This window comes from Aotus nancymaae, unplaced genomic scaffold (genome assembly GCF_030222135.1).
Source record: "Aotus nancymaae isolate 86718 unplaced genomic scaffold, 86718_ANA_hifiasm-v0.15.2.pri h1tg000016l, whole genome shotgun sequence".
NCBI lineage: Eukaryota > Metazoa > Chordata > Mammalia > Primates > Aotidae > Aotus > Aotus nancymaae.
The window spans coordinates 7,254,050-7,272,153 of NW_026988428.1; the positions used below are offsets into that span (position 1 = coordinate 7,254,050).

The 18,104-nt window shown below is 40.0% G+C and overlaps 1 protein-coding gene across 3 annotated transcripts in view; it reads right to left on the reverse strand.

The window, feature by feature from the left end:
• Positions 1-18,104, reverse strand: part of MRPL42 (mitochondrial ribosomal protein L42) — a 48,682-nt gene that overhangs the window by 29,461 nt on the left and 1,117 nt on the right. For 2 of the 3 annotated variants that reach the window (XR_010342944.1, XM_012469334.2), the window contains exons 2-4: positions 17,025-17,191; positions 5,451-5,514; positions 2,583-2,667 (exon numbers count right to left, since the gene is read on the reverse strand). Coding sequence is in view for 2 of the 3 variants with exons in the window: in XM_012469334.2 (XP_012324757.1) it covers positions 2,583-2,667; positions 5,451-5,514; positions 17,025-17,094 (219 nt within the window). In the remaining variant the exon portion in view is untranslated. The remainder of the gene's footprint in view (positions 1-2,582; positions 2,668-5,450; positions 5,515-17,024; positions 17,192-18,104) is intronic. The other variant, XM_012469333.2, reaches the window with a different exon arrangement.

Genomic DNA, 18,104 nt, shown 5'->3' on the forward strand with positions numbered 1-18,104 from the left:
TGGTGGCAGTGGAGTGATTACTTGAAAACTTGTAGGAGTGATTACCTAGAGAGAGGAATATTGATGATGTGGGAGAGAAGATAATTGTCAAAACAAAGGAAACACAAGGAAAGAGATGCAGGGAAGGTAGGCAGGTATGCAGAGGAATGATGATAATGATAAACCATGGTATGAATCTGTGCTGGGTAAGGAGGGAGTGAGAATGTGGGAGATACATGAGGGACTGTGAAAAAGTGGATGGATCAAGGGATGCAGGTTACAAAGAAGGAATGAATAATTCTTGGAGCTGGGAGACCCAAGAGGGACTGGGAGTAAACTACTGGAATTCTTAAAATTTAAATTGGGAAAGAGGAATAGCAATTATTGGTAATTAGAATATCTCTAGGGAATCATAGGGAATCCACCCATGGAAGTGGGTAGCTGAGGTAGGGAGAGAAGATTATGAAGTGAGACACCACGGTATTAGGTCATCTACATGGATACTAAAGTAATGAAGAATGAGCGTAAAACAGTACTGGAGAAAGTGTGACAGCAAGCTTACAATAGTCAAGGAACTGCACAGTGGTGAGGGAGGAGAAATAACCTGGCAGTTGGTAGGTGACAGCAATAAAGAAAGATAGTAAATGATGTAGTTTGATGATACAAACTACAAAGCTAGAAATTGTTAGGAAGAAAGAGAAATGATCTAGATTGACAATAAGGAGCTACAGGGTTATCTTTAAGCCCAGTGATAAAAGGGTATGGGAGAGAAAACAGCATGTACTTAAAGGGATGGCTGGGGAAGTAATGTCTCCAGGGTACAGCCAGGTTTTTATTAGAGTCAGAAGGTGAAGGCAACATTCTGTAATAGGTTAAGCTTGTAAGAGATTTTGCTAAGGGTGGTAAGTTCTACAAGTACAATGGAAAAGTTTTGAAAGTTGAGGAGGGTCAGATTCGGAGATATAAAGAGCCATATAAGGATGAGTCTGGATGCTGAAAAACGACCTGGCATTCCTAGTATAACTGCTAAAACAGAGTAAATAAACTGAATATATGCAACAAGATAACAATGGACAAAGGCACAACATAGTGTGACCTGGAGGGTTTACAGGTCAAAACTCAGTGATATAGGCCTATTTTCCCTAACATTGCCCAAATAAATGAAACAAACGAGGCACTTAATTAGTGCCTCTGATACCTGGCTTTTGTTTCCTAACAAAGCTGGGAGACAAAATGGTGAGTTTAAAAAGGAATATAGAAATTATTTGTCAAATCAACCAACACTGTGATGACTTAAACCATCTATTTATTATTTCCTCCTCAAAAAGCAAATCAATGCCAGGTGCGGTGGTTCACCGCTGTAATCCCAGCACTTTGGGAGGCTGAGGCGGGCAGATCACCCAAGCTCAGGAGTTCCAGACCAGCCTGGGCAACATAGTGAAACCTTGTCTCTACTAAAAATCCAAAAATCAGCTGGGCGTGGTGGCAGGTGCCTATAGTTCTACCTACTCAGGAGGCTGAGGGAGGAGAATCACTTGATCCCAGGAGGTGGAGGAGGTTGCAGTGAGCCCGATCGTGCCACTGCACTCCTGCCTGGGCGATAGAGTGAGACCCTGTCTCAAAACCAGGAAAAAAAAATAGAGCAAATCAAACATTTCCTAGTAGAAGGAGGCTTAAAGAAATAGGAGAAAGCATTTCAAATATAAAAAAATAAAAAGATTTGGGTTAAACTAAAAATAAATTATATTAAAAACAATACAAAGTCCTCTTCTATCTAGTACTTGGCTTAAAAAAAAAATAGGGGGCGGGGTGCGAGGGCTTACACCTGTCTGAGCACTTTAGGAGGTTAAGGTAGGTGGATCACGAGGTCAGGAGTTCGAAACCAGCTTGGCCAATATGATGAAACATTGTCCGTACTAAAAATACAAAAATTAGCCGGGTGTGGTGGTGGGCGCCTGTAATCCCAGCTACTCAGGGAGTGTGAGGCAGAACTGCTTGAACCTGGAAGGCGGAGGATGCAGTGAACTGAGATCGTGCCACTGTACTCCAGCCTGGGTGACGGAGCGAGACTCTGTCTCGGGGGAAAATAAAGAAAAAAATAAGGGAAAAGAAACCTACCTATGCCATTCAGAATATATACCCCTGTTGGCCCATTAAAAATAAATAAATAAATAAAAAGAAATTCACCAAACCTTAAAAAGATTTTCAGAACCATCAACAGTAAAAAAGTTACAAAACAGCACTCTAAAATACAACTTTTTCACAATTGTCTAGATTATGATATGAGGTAGTATAGGACAATGCATTTTATAATTTTATACTAGATGTATTTAATCTTTAACCAGAAATCTACCAAATTTTTTAGACCAGAAAACTGATGCCATAATTGTATTTAAATGGTTCATTTTGTATTCTGGAAAAAAGACTGTAAAGAAAGCAGATGAAAAATAAGTAAGAGAAAAATCAAAATAGCAAAATTAAAAAGCCAAAAGTAAATCTAAACCAAAGAAAATCAGACAACTTGCTTCTCTTTGGATACTATAAAAAAGTGTAAACATTTCTAACAGCAAATTAAAAACTACAAGAAAGTTTCTCATACATACTTTTGTGTGTTCATATGGAATGTCCACAGAAGGGTGGTAGCATACTATTGTCCTGCCATCAGAAGTCAGAGCAAGCTCTACTTTGCTAAAAAAGAATGTTTTAGAATAAAGTTATCCTTTATGCAAGGCAAATGATTACTCTTTTTTATTTTTATTTTTATTTTTTGAGATGGAGTCTCGCTATGTCACCCAGGCTGGAGTGCAGTGCGCACTCCAGCTTAAAGCTAAAATTAGTGCCCCATCTAATTTTAGCTTTAAGAATAATCATTCTGGGCCTGGCATGGTGGCTCAGGCCTGTAATCCCAGCACTTTGTAAGGCCAAGGCGGGTAGACTGCTTGAGGTCAGGAGTACAAGACCAGCTTGGCAAAACCCCATCTCTACTAAAAATACAAATAGCCAGGTGTGGTAATGCACACGTGTAGTCCCAGCTACTCAGGAGTCCGAGGCAGGAGAACTGCTTGAACCCAGGAGGCATAGGCTGCAGTGAGCCAAGATCACACCATTGCACTCTAGCCTGGACAACAGAACAAGACTCCGTCTCAAAAAAAAAAAAAGCTAAAATTAATTAATCACAAATTGCTAAAGAGAAGATACTACATCACTGGATTGGCAAACCTGGTACCCATAACATAGGAGACAACTGAAGACCATCCCACAGAATATGTCAGCTTAAATACCACAACAAAATACATTTGTAGCTAACAGAGAATAGGCATTAGATTGTTTCACCATGGTTTCAAGACTGAATACCATAACATGGCTACAATGAACATTTAATCTGTCAAATGATTTCTTCATGAAAAGATAGTTTTATCTAATGCAAAACACTAATACAACTCAATCTTTCCAGGTTAAAAAATGTTAGCTACTCCAATTTCATCACTATCATAGTACTCACTAGATGTACAATTAACACTAGTGTCGGCTGGGTGCCGTGGCTCACACCTGTAATTTCAGCACTTTGGGAGGCCAAGGTGGGCGGATCACCTGAGGTCGGAAGATAGAGACCAGCCTGAAACATGGAGAAACCCCATGTTTTCAAAAAAAAAAAACTAGTGTCAAGGCCAGGCATCACAGCTCACGCCTGTAATCCCTACACTTTGGGAGGCCAAGGCAGGAGGATCACTTGAGCTCAGGAGTTTGAGACCAATCCGGGCAACATGGTGAAATCCTGTCTCTACGAAAATACAAAAAATTAGCCAGGTGTGGTGGCACATACCTGTAGTCCCAAGTACTTGCAGGGGCGGGGGGGGGGTGCTGAAGCAGGAGGATGGCTTGAATCCAGGAGGTTGAGGCTGCAATGAGCTGACATAGTGCCACTGCACTCCAGTCTGGGCAACAAAGTGAGACCCTGTCTCCAAAATAAAAATAAAAAGCCGACCATGATGGCTCACATCTGTAATCCTTGCACGTTGGGAGGCCGAGGGAGGCAGATTGCTTGAGCTCAGGAGTTTAAGACCAGCCTGGGCAACATAGCAAAACCCCGTCTCTACAAAAAATACAGAATTAGCCGGATATGGTGGCACAAGCCTTTAGTCCCTGTTACTTGGGGGACTGAGGTAGAAGGATTACTTTAACCTTGGAAGTTGAGGCTGCAGTGAGCTGAGATTGCGCCACTGCACTTCAGCCTGGATGACAAAGTGAGACCCTGTCTCAAAAATAAAAATAAAAGGCTGAGTGCGGTACATCATGCCTGTAATTCCAGCATTTTGGGAGGCCCAGGTGGGCAGATTATCTGAGGTCAGGAGTTTGAGACCAGCCTGGCTAACATGTCAAAACCCTATCTGTACTAAAAATACAAAAATGAGCCAGGCACGGTGCCATGAGCCTGTAGTCCCAGCTACTCAGGAGGCTGAGGCAGGAAAATAACCTCAACATGGGAGGCAGAGGTTGCAGTGAGTCAAGATCAAACCACTGCACTCCAGCCTGGGTGACAGAACAAGACTCCATCTCGAAAACAAAATAAAAATAAAACTAGTGTCAAGAGAGAAGAAAATGTTTTTATTATAATTTGTGATAAAAATAACATAGCTTAATAAAATGCTGCAGTTTCTGCACATCAGACTCTGCTGCAGAGGAAAAAAAAGACAATGTTATATGTTATTCCTAGTTCTTACAGTGACTGAATTGAATGAGTACTAAATAAACAGTGGTTAAATTAAGTATGTGTAATTTATGATTATTCAATATCAAACAAAAGAAAAGATAAATAATGGCTTAAGCTAATAGATATGAACCCTATAAAAACTAATTAACTGGCCGGGCGCGGTGGCTCAAGCCTGTAATCCCAGCACTTTGGGAGGCCGAGGCAGGTGGATCATGAGGTCAAGAGATCGAAACCATCCTGGTCAACATGGTGAAACCCCGTCTCTACTAAAAATACAAAAAATTAGCTGGGCATGGTGGCGCGTGCCTGTAATCCCAGCTACTCAGGAGGCTGAGGCAGGAGAATTGCCTGAACCCAGGAGGTGGAGGTTGCGGTGAGCCGAGATCGCGCCATTGCACTCCAGCCTGGGTAACAAGAGCGAAACTCCAGCTCAAAAAAAAATAAAAATAAAAAAATAAAAACTAATTAACTTTTCCAAAAAGCTAAAGCATGCTTCAGGAAGAAAAGAGAGCAGTTCTAAACAGCATGTCTGTCTTACAACAAATTAAGTATTCAATGAAACACAATGATAATGATTTTTATTTAAAATGTTTATAAGCCCAGATACTGGGTAAATAAAATCATTAAAATAATTTTTAAAAACAAAATTAAGGAAAGAATAATGAGAAAAGAAAGCAGAAGACATCAAAACAAGAAATAAAATTAAATCATTTCAGAATAGTTAAGACTATTATTTTTTCAATTGAATTTCAATACATACCAATTATAGTCATCTGGTAGAGGAGAATATGTAGATTTATGACAAACCCAACATAAAGCTCCGTCTGCAAAAATCCCAAACAGAAAAACAGATTTAGTTAATTTGAACATATTTTCTCCATAAATTTAAAGCTAATTTCACTCATGCAAGCAACATTTACTGTTTACTACGAAACAGGACTGTGCTAGGGGCTAGGGATTCAGCAATAAACAATACTCAGTCCCTACCCTCAAGAGGGTATCGTCTGCTTATGAGAGAGACAGACAAATAAACGATTACACACAGAGGATAAGCACTGTTGGGATAAGCAAATATTGGCAAAGATGGGCCACACAGAAAGGCTACCAAACAAACTATGCAGGTTCAAGAAGGCCTTTTCAGTAGAGATGATGTCTAAGGTGCTCTGAAGAATGAGAAAATGAAAACAATGTTTCTAGCAGATGGAATAACAGATGCAAGGACTCAAGGTAAGATAAAAAATAGAAGTGTCTGGGTACTCCAGCCTTTCCAAAAGAATTTATTTGGGGCCAGGCACAGTGGCTCACACCTATAATCCCAACACTTTGGGAGGCCAAGGCAGGCGGATCACCTGAGGTCAGGAGTTTGAGACCAGCCTGACCAACATGGTGAAACCTCATCTATACTAAAAATACAAAATTAGCCAGGTGTGGTCAGCTACTCGGGAGGCTGAGGCAGAAGAATTGCTTGAACCCGGGAGGTGGAGGTTGCAGTGAGTCAAGATCATGCCATTGCACTCCAGCCTAAGCAACAAGAGTAAAACTCTGTCTCAAAACAATAAATAAATAAAAATAAAGTATTTGGGTATTCCAAGGTGCATAGTTTATAAGGGAGGGGGTGGTGAAGTGATTAAATATGAAATAATTTGTTCAAAATTAACTTTTCTTAATCAAAATGCTTACATTTCAAAGCATACTTTTCAAGAATACCTCCAAAATCAAGAGCCATAACTGCTTTTGTAAAAGCTTGTGAAAGGTTCTCCTATGTTCAAAAAAAGGATATTCTTTTAATATAAAAAAAAAATTTTAAAGAAGTTCAATATAGTTAAAAGCAAGTTTTGAATGCATATTGGTTAATACTAAGAATTAAACTCTCAACAGAGCCTCTTGTTCCTGTGATATGGGACTGCAACCTATCCTGCCTTTCCCATCTCTATGTCTTTATCATGTCCTCAGTATGGAATTCCACCCTCATTTTGTTCAAATACCCTTCATCCTTAAAAGTCAAATACTTGCCGGCTGCAGTGGCTCACGCCTGTAATAACAGCACTTTGGGAGGTCAAGGCAGATGGATCACCTGAGGTCCAGGAATTTCAGACCAGCCTGGCCAACATGGTGAAACCCCCCTCTACCAAAAATACAAAAAATTAGCTGGGCATGGTGGTGCATACCTGTAATCCCAGCTACTCGGGAGGTTGAGACAGGAGAATTGCTTGAACCCAGGAGGCAGAAGTCAAAGTGAACCAAGATCGTGCCACTGCACCCCAGCCTGGGCGACAGGGTGAGACTTCATCTCCAAAAAAAAAAAAAAACAGTCAAACACTCTTCTTCCATAAAATCCCTGCCCCCAAGTTCCATCACAGAAGAAAGAGTTGTCTATTTTACATGTCCCATAATCAGTGCTTCATATGACATTGCTATACCTTCTTTGTAGTCCTTATTTTTTGTTCTGCATTTGTTATTTACATGTGTCTGTGTTTTCCATCTTTGTACACAACTCCTCTCCCCAAGGATTGCATATACATATGCTCTAAATATAAATTCTTACCGTGAGGTATAAAAAGTCCCTTAACTAAATTCATCATTTTTTTACCCTAAAGAGGTTAAGCTGCTATTAAATCCATAATTATCATTTAAAAAAAAGACTATTTGGCAAAATGAGAGGCTCAAAATTCTGATATAAAATACAAAGAATTCAAAACTTAATTTCAGCTCTGAAAAGATTCTCAATTATGTGTGCTCATATACACAGGGACATTCAGTAAGACAAATTAGAGACAAATCATGTATACTATTTTTTTTTTTTTATTTTTTGAGACACTCTCGCTCTGTCACCCAGGCTAGAGTGTAGTGGCACGATCTCAGATCACTGCAATCTTTGCCTCCCAGGTTCAAGCAATTCTCCTACTTCAGCCCCTTGAGTAGCTGAGATTACAGGCGCCCACCACCACTTCCAGCTAATTTTTGTATTTTCAGTAGAGATGGGGTTTCACCATATTGGCCAGGCTGGTCTTGAACTCCTGACCTCAGGTGATCAGCCTGCCTTGGCCTCCCAAAGTGCTAGGATTACCAGTGTGAGCTACCTCGCCCAGCCATATTTTATTTTCTTGTTTGACATCACTGAGGACTTTCCTAATTATGCCTGGATTAGGTTAATATTAAAAGAAGTTTGCAAGGCTATGCACAGTGACTCATGCCTGCAATCTCAAAATTTTGGGAGGCCAACATTGTTTGAGGCCAGGAGTTTGAGACCAGCCTGGGCAACACAGTGAGATATTATCTTTAAAAAACATTTTGAAAAATTAGCTGGGCATGGTGGCATGCACCTATAATCCCAGCTTTTCAAGGGTCTGAAGCTGAAGGATCACTTAAACCTAGGAGATTGAGGGTGCAGTGAATTATGATTGTGCCACTGCATTCTAGCCTGGACAACACAGCAAGACCCTATTTCTAAAAAAATTAAAATTGGTCAGGGGGATCCAAGATGGACAAATAGGAACAGCTCTGGATTGCAGTTCCCAGCGAAAACGCAGAGGGTGAGTGATCACCGCATTTCCAAATGAATTTTTACTGCCCACAGACCAGAAGATTCCTGGGCAGAAAAGCGCCACGAGTCTCCAGCACGGCTGTTTCAACCAGCGCAGCAGGTCTCCGCACAAAAACTCACACAAATCCAGGCACCGTTTCAACTGGTGACTGGAATGCCTGGGAGACAGAGTCACCTGTTCAACTGAAAAAAAGGGGGCTGAAACAGGAGCCAGGTGATCTGGCTCAGCCAGTCCCACCCCACAAAGACCAGCAATCTGAAATGCTCTGGAATGAGAGTTTCACAGCAAGCACAGCTGGACCCAGGATGGTCCAGGTCTGTGGGAGAAAGGGCATCTGCCATTACCGAGGCAGTCTGCCATTACACAGACAGTCCGCCATTACTGAGGCAATTCTAACTATACCTCTATAAACAAAACTGCAAGGAAGTTCACACAGCAGCTGGGCAGAGCCCACGGCAGCTCAGCAATGCCTCTGCTGGCAGACTGTGACTAGGCTACCTCCTCTCTGGGCAGGGCATCTCTGAAAAAAGGCAGCAGCTCATCAGGAACTTATAAATAAAGCCCCACCCTCCCGGGACAGAGCACCTGGGGAAAAAAAGATGGTTATGAGTTCCATCGCAGCAGACTTAAACGTACTTGCCCAGCAGCTCTGAGTGGAAAAACAGAGCTCATAGCTCAGCACCTGAGCTCCTATAAGGGACAGGCTGTCTCCTCAAGCAGTTCCCCCAACCCCCATATATCCAAAGAGACACCTCATAAAGGAAAGCTCAGGCTGATATCTGGCGGGTGTCCTTCTGGGACAAAGATAACAGAAGAAGAAACTGGCAACAACCCTTACTGTTCTGCAGCCACTGCAGGTGATCCCCAGGCAAGCAGGGTCTGGAGTGAACCTCAGCAGTCCTAGAGCAGAGGGGCCTGAGTGTTAGAAGGAAAACTAAGAAACAGAAAGAAATAACTTCATCATCAACAAACAGGATGTCCACTCAGAGACCCCATCTGAAAGTCACCAACTACAAAGACCACAGGTAGATAAATCCACAAAGATGGGAAGAAACCAGCACAAAAAGGATGAAAATACCCAAAACCAGAACAATGCTCCTCCTCGAAGGGATCACAACTCCTCACCAGCAAGGGAACAAGGCTGGATGGAGAATGAGTCTGATGAATTGACAGAATCAGGCTTCAGAAGCTGGGTAACCAGAAACTTCTCTGAGCTAAAAGAACATGTTCTAACTCAATGCAAAGAAACTAAGAACCTTGATAAAAGGTTTGATGAAATGCTAATGGGAATAAACAGCTTAGAGAGGAATACAAATGAATTGATGGAGCTGAAAAACACAACACGAGAACTTTGCGAAGCATACACAAGTTTCAACAGTCAAATCGACCAAGCAGAAAAAAGGATATCAGAGATTGAAGATCAACTCAATGAAATAAAACAAGAAAGCAAGATAGAGAAAAAAAAGAGTAAAAATAAATGAACAAAGCCTCCAAGAAATATGAGATTATGTGAAAAGACCTAATGTATGTTTGATAGGCGTACCTGAATGTGACAGAGAGAATGAATCCAAGTTGGAAAACACTCTTCAAGATGTTATCCAGGAGAACTTCCCCAACCTAGCAAGGCAGGCCAATATTCAAGTCCAGGAAACACAGAGAACGCTACAAAGATATTCCTCAAGAAGAGCAATCCCAAAGCACATAATCGTCAGATTCACCAGGGTTGAAATGAAGGAGAAAATGTTAAGGGCAGCCAGAGAGAAAGGTTGAGTTACCCACAAAGGGAAGCCCATCAGACTCACAGCGGATCTCTCAGCAGAAACCCTACAAGCCAGAAGAGAGTGAGGGCCAATATTCAACATCCTTAAAGAAAAGAACTTTCAACCTAGAATTTCATATCCAGCTAAACTAAGCTTCATAAGAAAAGGAGAAATAAAATCCTTTACAAACAAGCAATTGCTGAGAGATTCATCACCACCAGGCCTGCTTTACAAGAGCTCCTGAAAGAAGCACTAAACATAGAAAGGAACAACCAGTACCAGCCACTCCAAAAACGTATCCAATGGTAAAGAGCATCGACACAATGAAGAAACTGCATCAACTAGTGAGCAAAACAACCAGCTAGCATCAAAATGGCAGGATCAAATTCACATATAACAATATTAACCTTAAATGTAAATGGGCTAAATGCTCCAATCAAAAGACACAGACTGGCAAATTGGATAAAAAGTCAAAGCCCATCAGTGTGCTGTATCCAGGAAACCCAACTACATGCAAGGATACACACAGACTCAAAATAAAGGGATGGAAGATTTACCAAGCAAATGGAGAGCAAAAAAAAGCAGGAGTGGCAACCCTAGTCTCTGATAAAATAGACTTTAAACCAACAAAGATCAAAAGAGACAAAGAAGGGCATTACATAATGGTAAAAGGATCAATGCAACAAGAAGAGCTAACAATCCTAAATATACACGCACCCAATACAGGAGCACCCAGATACATAAAGCAAGTTCTCAATGACCTACAAAGAGACTTAGACTCCCACACAATAATAATGGAGACTTTAACACTCCACTGTCAATATTAGATCAACAAGACAGAAAATTAACAAGGATACCCAAGACTTGAACTCAGACCTGGACCAAGCAAACCTAATAGACATTTACAGAACTCTTCACCCCAAATCCACAGAATATACATTCTCCTCAGCACCACATCACAGCTACTCTAAAATTGACCACATAATTGGAAGTAAATCACTCCTCAGCAAATGCAAAAGAACAGAAATCATAACAAACAGTCTCTCAGACTACAGTGCAATCAAATTAGAACTCAGAATTAAGAAACTAACTCAGAACCACACAACTTCGTGGAAACTGAACAACTGGCTCTTGAATGTTGACTGGATAAACAATGAAATGAAGGCAGAAATTAAGATGTTCTTCGAAACCAACAAGAATGAAGACACAATGTACCAGAATATCCAGGACACATGTAAAGTAGTTTCTAGAGGAAAATTTATAGCAATAAATGTCCACATGAGAAGCAAGGAAAGATCTAAAATCAACACCCTATTATCAAAATTGAAAGAGCTAGAGGAGCAAGATCAAAGAAACTCAAAAGCTAGCAGAAGACAAGAAATAACTAAAATCAGAGCAGAACTGAAAGAGACAGAGACACAAAAAAACCCTTCAAAAAAAAAAAAAAATCAATAAATCCAGGAGCTACTTTTTTGAAAAGATCAACAAAATAGACTACTAGCCAGATTAATAAAAAAGAAAAGAGAATAATCAAATAGATGCAATAAAAAACGAGAAAGGGGATATCACCACAGATTCCACAGAAATACAAACCACCATCAGAGATTACTACAAACAACTCTTTGCACATAAACCAGTAAACCTGGAAGAAATGGATAAATTCCTGGACACTTGCACCCTCCCAAGCCTAAACCAGGAAGAAGTTGAAACCCTGAATAGACCAATAACAAGGGCTGAAGTTGAGGCAGCAATTAATAGCCTACCAATCAAAAAAGCCCAGGTCCAGATGGGTTCACAGCCGAATTCTACCAGACATACAAAGAGGAGCTGGAACCATTCCTTCTGAAACTATTCCAAACAATCGAAAAAGAGGGAATCCTTCCCAAATCATTTTATGAGACCAACATCATCCTGATACTAAAACCCGGCAGAGACTCAACAAGAAAAGAAAACTTCAGGCCAATATCCATGAGAAATACAGATGCAAAAATATTTAATAAAATACTGGCAAACTGATTGCAACAGCACATCAAAAAGCTTATCCATTATCAAGTAGGTTTCATCCTGGGGATGCAAGGCTGGTTCAACATACGCAAGTCTATAAATGTAATTCACCACATAAACAGAACCAAAGACAAAAACCACATGATTATCTCTATAATAGATGCAGAGAAGGCCTTCGATAAAATTCAACAGCCCTTTATGCTAAAAACTCTCCATAAACTAGGTATTGATGGAATGTATCTCAAAATAATAAAAGCTATTTATGACAAACCCACAGCCAATATCATACGGAATGAGCAAAAACTGGAAGCATTCCCTTTGAAATCTGGCACTAGAAAAGGATGCCCTCTCTAACCATTCCTATTCAATATAGTATTGGAAGTTCTAGCCAGAGTAATCAGGCAAGAAAAAGAAATAAAGGGTATTCAATTAGGAAACGAGGAAGTCAAATTGTCTCTATCTGCAGACGACATGACTGTATATTTACAAGACCCCATCATCTCAGCGCAAAATCTCAAACTGATAAGCAACTTCAGCAAAGTCTCAGGATACAAAATCAATCACAAGCATTCCTATACATCAGTAACAGACTACAAGAGAGTGAAATCAAGAACGAACTGCCATTCACAATTGCTACAAAGAGAATAAAATACCTAGGAATACAACTAACAAAGGATGTAAAGGACCTCTTCGAGAAGAAATACAAACCGCTTCTCAAGGAAATAAGAGAGGACACAAACAGACGGAAAAACATTCCATGCTCATGGTTATGAAGAATCAATATTGTGAAAATGGCCATATTGCCCAAAGTAATTTATAGATTCAATGCTATCCCCATCAAGCTACCTAGGACCCTCTTCACAGAACTGAAAAAAACCACCTTAAACTTCATATGGAATCAAAAGAGAGCCCGCATAGCCAAGTCAATTCTAAGCAAAAGGAACAAAGCTGGAGGCATCATGCTACCTGACTTCAAACTATACAAGGCTACAGTAATCAAAACAGCATGGTACTGGTACCAAAACAGAGATATAGACCAATGGAAGAGAACAGAGGCCTCAGAGGCAACGCCACATATCTACAACCATCTGATCTTTGACCAACCTGACAAAAACAAGCAATGGGGAAAGGATTCCCTATTTAATAAATGGTGTTGGGAAAACTGGCTAGCCATGTGCAGAAAGCAGAGAATGGACCCCTTCCTCACACCTTACACTAAAATTAACTTCAGATGGATTAAAGACTTAAACATAAGACCTAACATCATAAAAACCCTAGAAGAAAAACCCAGGCAAAACCATTCAGGACATAGGCATAGGCAAGGACTTCATGACCAAAACACCAAAAGCATTGGCAACAAAAGCCAAAACAGACAAATGGGATCTAATTAAACTCCAGAGCTTCTGCACAGCAACTGAAACAATTATTAGAGTGAACTGGCAACCAACAGAATGGGAAAAAATTTTTGAAATCTACCCATCTGACAGAAGACTTATATCCAGAATCTACAAAGAACTAAAACAGATTTACAAGAAAAAAAACAAAGAAACCCATTCAAAAGTGGGAGAAGGATATGGACACTTTTCAAAGACATATATGAGGCCAACAAACATATGAAAAAATGCTCATCATCACTGGTCATTAGAGAAATGCAAATCAAAACTATATTGAGATACCAATCTCATGTCAGTTAGAATGGCAATCATTAAAAAAATCTGGACACAACAGATGCTGGACAGGATGTGGAGAAATAGGAACATTTTTACACTGTTGGTGGGAGTGTAAATTAGTTCAACCATTGTGGAAGACAGTGTGGCAATTCCTGAAGGACCTAGAAATAGAAATCCCATTTGACCCAGTAATCTCATTACTGGGTATATATCCAAAGGATTATAAATCGTTCTTTTATAAAGACACATGCACACGTATGTTCACTGCAGCACTATTTACAATAGCAAAGACTTGGAACCAACCCAAATGCCCACCGATAATAGACTGGACAGGGAAAATGTGACACATATACACCATGGAATACTATGCAGCCATAAAAAATGGTAAGTTCGTGTCCTTTGTTGGGACATGGATGAACCTGGAAACCATCATTCTCAGCAAACTGACACAAGAACAGAAAACCAAACACCGCATGTTCTCACTCATAGGCAGGTGTTGAACAATGAGAACACATGGACACAGGGAGGGGAACATCACACACTGAGGTCTGTCAGGGGGGACTAGGGGAGGGACAGTGGAGGGTAGGGAGTTGGGGAGGGATAACATGGAGAGAAATGCCAGATATAGTGATGGGGATGAAGTCAGCAAACCACATTGCCACGTATGTACAATCCTGCATGTTCTTCATATGTACCCCAGAACCTAAAGTGCAATAAAAATATATATATATATAATAAAAATAAAAAATTAAAAAATTTTTAAAAGTTAAAAAAAAATTAAAATTGATGGGGGGCTGTGGCTCACTCCTGTAATCTCTCAGCACTTTGCATAGCTGAGGCAGAAGGATTGCTTGACCCAGAAGTTCAAGACCAGCCTGGGCAACATAGTTGGGCCATATAGTGAGAACCCATCTCTATTTAAAAAAAAATTAATAATAAAAAATATAAATTAAGAAAACACAAGTTTGTATCTCTGAATATAAACCAGCTAGATGATACACATTTTCACTGCAAGAAACATGACTGGGAGGCAGAATTAAGTGTTCTGAAATATACAGAAAAGAAAACTCAAGACGACAATATTTTAGTTAACAAGAAACTCAGTAAAATTTCTGCTCTGTGTTTACACAGATATTTGTTTGTGCCCTCATGACACCCTTATCACATTCTGTCTGACATTCTGGGCATTCCTAATTTTGCTAGATGTCTGTTTCACTTACAAGTCTAAATAAATTCCTTAAGGTCAGGAACTGTACCTTGTTCACTACTGTGTCCACCATAGTGCCTACACATTAAAAAGTGATTGCCGAACTGCCTTTCAAATGTTTCTGCATAAACGATACTTGAAAAATTCATAAGGACTGAGCACAGTGGCTCACACCTGTAATACCAGGACTTTGGGAGGCTCAGGCAGGTGGATACTTGAGCCCAGAAGTTCAAGACCAGCCTAGGTAACATGGCAAAACCCATCTCTACAAAAAAATACAAAAAATAGGCCAGGGGTGGTGGCTCATGCCTGTAATCCCAGCATTTTGGGAAGCCAAGGCAGGTGGATCACCTGAGGTCAGGAGATTAAGACCAGCCTGACCAACATGGTGAAACCCTGTCTCTACTAAAAATAGAAAAATTAGCTGGCATGGTGGTGCGCACCTGTAGTCCCAGCTACTTGGGAGGCTGAAGCAGGGAATCGCTTGAACCCGGGAGGCAGAGGTTGCAGTGAGCCAAGATCATGCCATTGTACTCCAGCCTGGTAACAGAGTGAGACTCCGTCTCAAAAAAAAAAAAAATTAGCTGGGCATGGTGGTACATGCTTGTAATTCCAGCTACTTGGGAGGCTGAGGCAGGAGGATCACTTAAACTTGGGAGGTGGAGGTTGCAGTGAGCCAAAAGTGCACCACTGCACTCCAGCTTGGGAAACAAGAGTGAAACTCCATCTCAAAAAAAAAAAAAAAGTAAATACATACATGGTGGTGCACATCTGTCTCGCTTACTAGGGAGACTGGGATAGGAGGATCACCTGAGCCCAAGGAGGTCAAGACCGCAGTGAGCCAAGACTGTGCCACTGCACTCCAGCCTGGGCAAAAGAGTGAGACCTCATCTCAAAAAGAAAAGAAAAGAAAAGAAAAACTCATTACCTGACATTTTACCAACAGAAGTAATTCCAGATATAGAAGTAGCAGAAGCTCTAAATTAGGACCAATGTCAAAGTTAACACCAGTCAAGCCAAAGCAACTCAATGTGCCAAAGGAATTTCAATTAACAATCATTTCTGTAATTTATGGGTTATTCTTGTTACATATATATGTTTAATTGCATTTTGATAAGAGCTATGAAAGCTAAAAGTTGTCCCATCTTCAAATGCTCAGTATTTTACCTTGCTACAGAAAAGGAGGTACAGTACAAAGCATACTGGACCAAGTAAGGTGGGGAGATCCAGATTTTTGTCACAGTTCTCTTTTACCGAATATGTGACCTTGGGTAAATTTATGAGGGCCAGAGAACTCCTTTCTTTACCTTCATCAAGAGGATAATGCTACCTGGGTCACCAACATCAAAGCTGTTATAAGGATCAAATGGTTTAACAAGCTTTCAAAAACTGTAAAGGATTCTACAGTCCCAGGCTATTTTTAAAAATGGCTAGGTACGTTAAGAAAACACAATGAGAATCCACCAAAATATTGACAATGATTATCTTTAGAAGATGGGACTGTGAATTTACCCTTTATTTGCACATTTTAAGAACTACTAAAAAAGTAATACATGCAACCAAACAAGAGAAAATTACCCTTAACCAGTCCCTCACTCCTGCCCTTAGCCAAATCCCAAGAGCGGTCTACACAGATAACAACTGTTTGTTCCAGACCTTTTACCTCTGCATTTATGCATATGCACATATGCATATGATAGATCATCTTTTAAACATACAAACAAGATCATATGATAGATATATATATAGATATGGTTCTGACATGCTTTGTTTTTATTTGGAGATCTTTCCATGTCAGTAACAGCTGCATGATAGTCACAGTTAAGATATACCATAACTTATCCATTCCCCTGCCCAACCCACACTTTGTTTTTAGTGATAGGGTCTTGCTATATTGCCTAGGCTGGTCTCAAATTCCTGGCCTCAAGCAATCCTCCCACCTCAGCCTCCCAAAGTGCTGGGATTACAGGTATGAGCACCACATCTGGCCTATCCATTCCCCTTTTGACTGACATTTAGGTTTTCTGCCATTTTCCATTATTGCAAATACTGTTGCAAATTACAGGCATATACAATGACTAAACACTTTAAATTGTCTATATTCTTAAAAGTTTAAAACTTCTTAAACATTAAAAAAATTTCACTTACTTTGGACTGGAAATAAACGTTTCAAGATAGTTTTCTTTGACATCACCCATTTTACTGCAGCTACAGCCATGGTGTTTCAAGATGCTTATCAAGTGTTATGAAAAAAGATGTTCTGAAGAGAAACTGCTTTTAAAATCTGCTTCTAGGCATACTAATTTCTACTCCTGCTGAAGAGATAAAGAAAAATCAGTGCTAACTATGGTAAACTTAAGTTATATTAAAACACCACAAGAATAAGGTAAGAATCACTCCCTTGAAGTCAACTGAAGCAATGCTTTTAAACAACTTTGCAATTCCACATATAACAGGACAAAGAGCAATATGGTCAAAATATAAGCTCAGAACCTCTGGAACTATATCCATCACTATTTCTCTTAGATGCAAACTTCTCTGCACCCAGTGCAGCTCCTTCCACTTAATGCTCAGTAAATGTGTAATTACTCTTGAAACAGTCACTCAGAAATGGTACAGAGTGTTCATTCTCATAATGCTAGTGTGTCTGTGTACAACCTCCCAGGTTCCATACACAAGATAATACATCTATTAGAGTACTATCCTGTTTCCGATTAAATGAAAATATTTCTCTCTGACATGAGCCATTAATAATAATAATAATAAATAAATATCAAACAAGAAGCCCTATCCTTAGCATATTAAATACTTATTTGGAGGAACTCATATAAATGCCCTAAAATCCCAGATAAAATGTCACCATCTTATATGTATATAAGGTCTTTAACTTTCCAAGGTGCTTTCACCACCATTTCATTTTGCTCTAGTATTAATCATGTTAGGTATCTTTCTTCTGATATGTAAAGAAACTAAAGTACAAAACTTAAACGTCTTGCTTCCAAGGACTTTAGTGTCAGTCACTGCCAAACTGGGAAACTCTGAACAAATCATTAACTAAAGGATCCTCAGTTTCTCAATGGCAAGATGGAGAAAACAACCACAGTATTCATGGGCCGTTGTGAATAAATGACAAATAACCATTGTTAAACCTTGTTTTTAATAGTCCTCAATGGGCCGGGCGCGGTGGCTCACGCCTGTATTCTCAGCACTCTGGGAGACCGAGGCAGG